At 33.2% G+C, this 4,720-nt stretch overlaps 1 protein-coding gene across 4 annotated transcripts in view; it reads right to left on the bottom strand.

Annotated features, from left to right (window-relative positions):
• The window catches only part of SUCO (SUN domain containing ossification factor), a 73,246-nt gene that overhangs the window by 41,521 nt on the left and 27,005 nt on the right, over positions 1–4,720 (bottom strand). For 2 of the 4 annotated variants that reach the window (XM_019648086.1, XM_019648091.1), the window contains exon 2: positions 332–440. In XM_019648086.1, coding sequence (XP_019503631.1) covers positions 332–440 — 109 coding nt within the window. Of the gene's footprint in view, positions 1–331; positions 441–3,107; positions 3,219–4,720 lie in introns of all 4 variants that reach the window. The other 2 variants (XM_019648069.1, XM_019648078.1) reach the window with 1 other exon arrangement.

Genomic DNA, 4,720 nt, shown 5'->3' with positions numbered 1-4,720 from the left:
AAAAAAAAAAAAGAATATGAGCACCTTAATGCATTAAAAAAAAAAAAGCAAGCCACTAGTTTTCAGTTCTCTGAATAGGTGCTATTTTTCTCCCTACCATAGGATTAAGGATGTTGTAACATTCCAAAATAAGCAATAAGAATATATAAATATCTCAGAGGTGATTTAATTTCACAATTACCTGAGTAACTCCTCGGATTATAGCAAGGAAAATTACAAATCTGTACCAAAAGTTGTCATAGTATTTTTGAAATTACTTTTATTCTGAATGTTTTGAGACAGTCTTAGAAAGCTAACACACAAATTACATTGTCAACTTCATTTAAGATACCTTTTTCTGAAATTGTACATCTTCATTTTCTAGCGCGCAACTGTCATCTTGAGAGTAATATGATGAAGCTGAAGAACTCTCTTTACAACATACACGCCAACTGGGAAGCCTGTAAAACATCCACCACCACCACCACCAAAAAAAAAAAAAAAAAAAAGAAGGAAAAGGTGTTAAGCTATGAGCTAGAATTTGAGGCAATAAAAACACAGATGGTTCCTATCTAACACCCCTAAGAATTTGATGACGATAAATGTACACAAGGGTTTTTATTTAATACCCTAAGAAAAACACAGACTGTTATCAGCATTCCAACTCAGGTATTATGAATGTCATGAAAGTAATATAAGAAAGACTTCACAAAAGGAGTATTTGATCATTATCACAGAAGGAACAGAGTAGGTTGTTAAAGAGCTAACCTCCTCAGAAAGCACCGATGCCAATGATATTCTAAATTCTACCAAACTGTTAAGAACAAATAACTCTAAAGCTACCTAAACTATTTCAGAGTATAGAAGTAAACTTCCAATTATTTTTATATGGGGAACATATCAGTGACATCAATAGTAACAGAAATAGCACGTACAAGTGAATCCCATAGGTTAATAATACTTATGAAATCAGACACAAAACTTCTAAAGACAATAAAAAAGTCTCTAGGAACACAGCAAAGGAATAATGTACCACTGTTATGATTAAGTAGAGGTTAGCTCTGATATTCAAAAGTGGTTTAATATAATAAAATCTATTCATTTAGTTTGTTAAGGAAAAATATCTTATGATTAACTCCCCAGGCACTGAAAGACATCTGATAAATGTACACATACATCAAGTCAAAAAAATAAGTAGATATTTAACATGGGAAAACTATAAACATAATACACAAGCCTAAAAGCCAATACTTAATGAAGAAACCTAAAAATACCCGTTTATAAGATCTGAAACAAGACAAGGATGTCCATTATCACTAGTATTACACAATAAAAGAGGGTAAATGAGGTGTAAAAATGGAAAAGGAGACAGAAAAATGATCATTAATTGCAGATAATGACTTTATATAAGTGAAAAACTTAAAAAGAATCACCTATTAAAGGAAGTCTTGGGTATAAAAATTATATTCCTAGGTATAAAATTAAGAAACAAATCAACAGACTCAAACCATCACCACCAGTTATAAGATGTAATAGCAGAAAAGCCCGTATTTACAACAGAAACAACAAAATACTAAATATAAACTTAGCAAGAAATGTACTATTAAGTAGAACAGTTTGAAACTGCAAAGATTTGGCAATTCTTTAACTTGAAAAATAAGTCAGTTTTACACAATGCAAGCTAATTTATATGGAAGATTTGAAAAACACATTCTGAAGAGGTAAAAAAAAAAGACTATTTCTTTAATTAGATAGGCTGACTCCAAAGTTCAGATAAACAGTAAGAACAGTCAACAAGATTTTAATGTGAGGGAACCAGATGTCTGTGAAACCACAATAATTACAACAATATGGTGCTGAGAAGCGAGAGGCAAAGGGAATCCTCAAGGTGACTGGAGAGAGAAATCCTAGGATTACAGCTGTACACAAAGGGCAGAAGGCAACCAGTCTCAATGGGAGGTGATCAGCTCTAGAACAGACTTCTGTGGGAGGATGAAATTGACAGTGTACCTGAGGGGTCTTTGAAAATCTCGAGTACAGATTTCATAACTGGCAGATAGTTCGTAGTTAAATAGAAAAATAAGCAAACTTAATAAAATAAGACAAATATTAGTTCCAGGAAAAAGTAGTACACAAAAAGGAATCATGTTTTACTACATGGCTCAGCTGTGAACAGCATTTATAGTCATAATAATATAAATAATGAACACTAATCTAACCCAAATAATGACCGAACTATATTATTACCTGATCATGTGCAGTAGAGTAATACCTAAAACAGACATTAAAGCAATTAATTTAGAGACAAAGAAGTAAATATAAAAGTAATCAGCTAAGAGATGAAAGGCGTTTCCTTGAAAAGGCAAAATAGGGAAAGGGGGACAGGGAATGGACTCTGCAAAAACAAATAAACAAAAAACCTTTTAGAGCTATCTGATAAAAACTAAAACTAAAAAAAATAATAATAAAGAGGGAAAATAGCAAAGTACATAATATGTACAGATATTATGCTACTATGTGTGTACATGTGTACTAAAGGTATTTATATGTGCATAAATGTTTGTGAAAGAACTAAAAAGAAAAGCACCACCTTGGTTGCCTCCGGGGAGGAAAACTGGGTGGCTAGGTGACAAGGGCAATAGAAGGATATTTTTCATTCTGAAATACTCTGTCTTTTGAATTTTGAACCACAAGAATATATTGCTTATAAAAACTTCATATACATGTATCATTATTTATTAAATATTCCTTTATTGACAGGCTTTTGCATTGCTTCTCAGCTGTGTGTATGTGTGCATGTGTGTTTGCAAGTGCACTTGCATGTGTGTAAATATACGTTTGGGACAGCAAAATGTTTCTGATATCTGAAACTGTGGGTATTGGAATTTTGGTGATTACGTCCCTTTTCTTTCTTTTTTTTAAAGATTTTATTGGGAAATTGGGCAAGGGGAACAGCGTTGGGGAATCAGGAAAGCGGAACAGACAAGTTGCTGTCCTTTTNAAGGCCAGTTGCACAGTACTTCAAAAAAAAAAGTAATAATACCCAAAATGGTGACCAAACAGAGGTTTTCTATCTTACAAAGTGGTATGAAAGGCTTGTCATTAAACATCAAAGCAACACGGCTTACTTGTACATCCACAATGTCATCGTCTTTTAACTTATGTTCTCCTGGAGGAACAGCTAAGTCTGAATCCACTTTTCCCGATAATTCAGCATTGATAGGTTCCTCTTTTTCATCCTATATTGCAACAAAGAAAAAAGCTAGCTGATAAAAGCTGTTTCACAGAACAGTCCTGAAGCAATATTAAAGACCATCTCTTTCTATACTTAAAAACAAAAACAGTTTTATATGCATTGGACTCTAGTTACTTTTATTGGTTCACATGTTTATTATCTATCTTCCTGCATTCCCTTCCTTGCCACTACACTTACAATATACACTACATGAGTTCAAGAACCTCATTTGATTTGTTCATAAGCATGCTAGTCCTACCATCCAGCATTACATGTCAGGCACACGGTAAGACTTCAGTAAACATCTGATAACTGAATGTATTTACGACTGTGTCATCTCTCTTCTGACACTTTTAAGACTTCAGATACCTTTATGTCTGTAAATGCATTTTCCAGAATATAAGTTTCATAAAAGCAAAGTTCACATTCATCTTTATTTAACTAAGCCTGTATGGCACATAATAGGCACCTAAATGTTTGTTGAAAAAATGTTTTTCCCCTTAATGCTTTGCTTTGCTTAAATTCATTTACTCATAACATTTAGTCTTCAAATTTCCATTGAAGAGATCAGATCTAAGTCTTGTATATTATGGGTGAAAGCATAAAATTACACTCTTTTTGGAGATATTCAGCAACAGTCTTCAAATTTTAAATGTTTCATCCCAGAAATATATGCTACATAACTGAAAATTTTAAATAATCCACTGTAAATATCATGCCAAAAAGCCCTTTAGTACAAACACACATGCAAATGTACACAGAAACAACCTTCACACACATAGCTGAGACACAATGCAAAAGTCTATCAATAAAGAAATATTTAATAAATTATGATATATCTACGTAATGAAATAAAAATGTAGCCATTTAGAAGAATACAGCAATAGGAAAAGGTATGCCTGAGATATTATTGGGGAAAAGAGAAAGTCAACTTGTAGAATATTAATAATGATATTTCAATGAACATGAAAATATTAATTTGTTTGCTACACAATGGTATATCTATACCTAAGAGAATGGTCTGTACATTTTCACAAGAAACTGTAAATAGTGGTTCCTTTGGGGAGGGACATAGGATATAAATATAAATGTTTTATAGTCAGTATAAATTCCTTCTTGTAAAGTAAATACATTGATTTTTCAGGGGAGAAAGCCAGATCTAGTCAATACCTTTTATCATTTAAGATGATGAAATAATAAATTATTTAGAAACCATCAGATTTCTTGAACTCTGTCTATTCATCCCTCCCAATTATATAAAACTACATAGCCAATGCATGCGGACTCTCCCTATAATCTTTATTTCTAATAGGGCTTAATTTATACGACTATGGTTTCTTTAGAAACCCTTTAACTATTTAGTGCATTAAAAAGCAAGCCACGGGCCGGCCGAGTGGCGCGATGGTTGAGAGCTCGCTTGGGATGCCAGAGGGCCCCGGTTCGGATCCCACATATGAGGGCCAGTGACACTGCCCTCTACAGCTAAGATGCTGAACAATGGCTCAA

The sequence above is a fragment of the Hipposideros armiger genome, unplaced genomic scaffold, assembly GCF_001890085.2.
Source record: "Hipposideros armiger isolate ML-2016 unplaced genomic scaffold, ASM189008v1 scaffold_6, whole genome shotgun sequence".
In the NCBI taxonomy this organism is placed as follows: Eukaryota; Metazoa; Chordata; class Mammalia; order Chiroptera; family Hipposideridae; genus Hipposideros; species Hipposideros armiger.
This window is presented reverse-complemented; position numbering and strand designations above follow the sequence as displayed.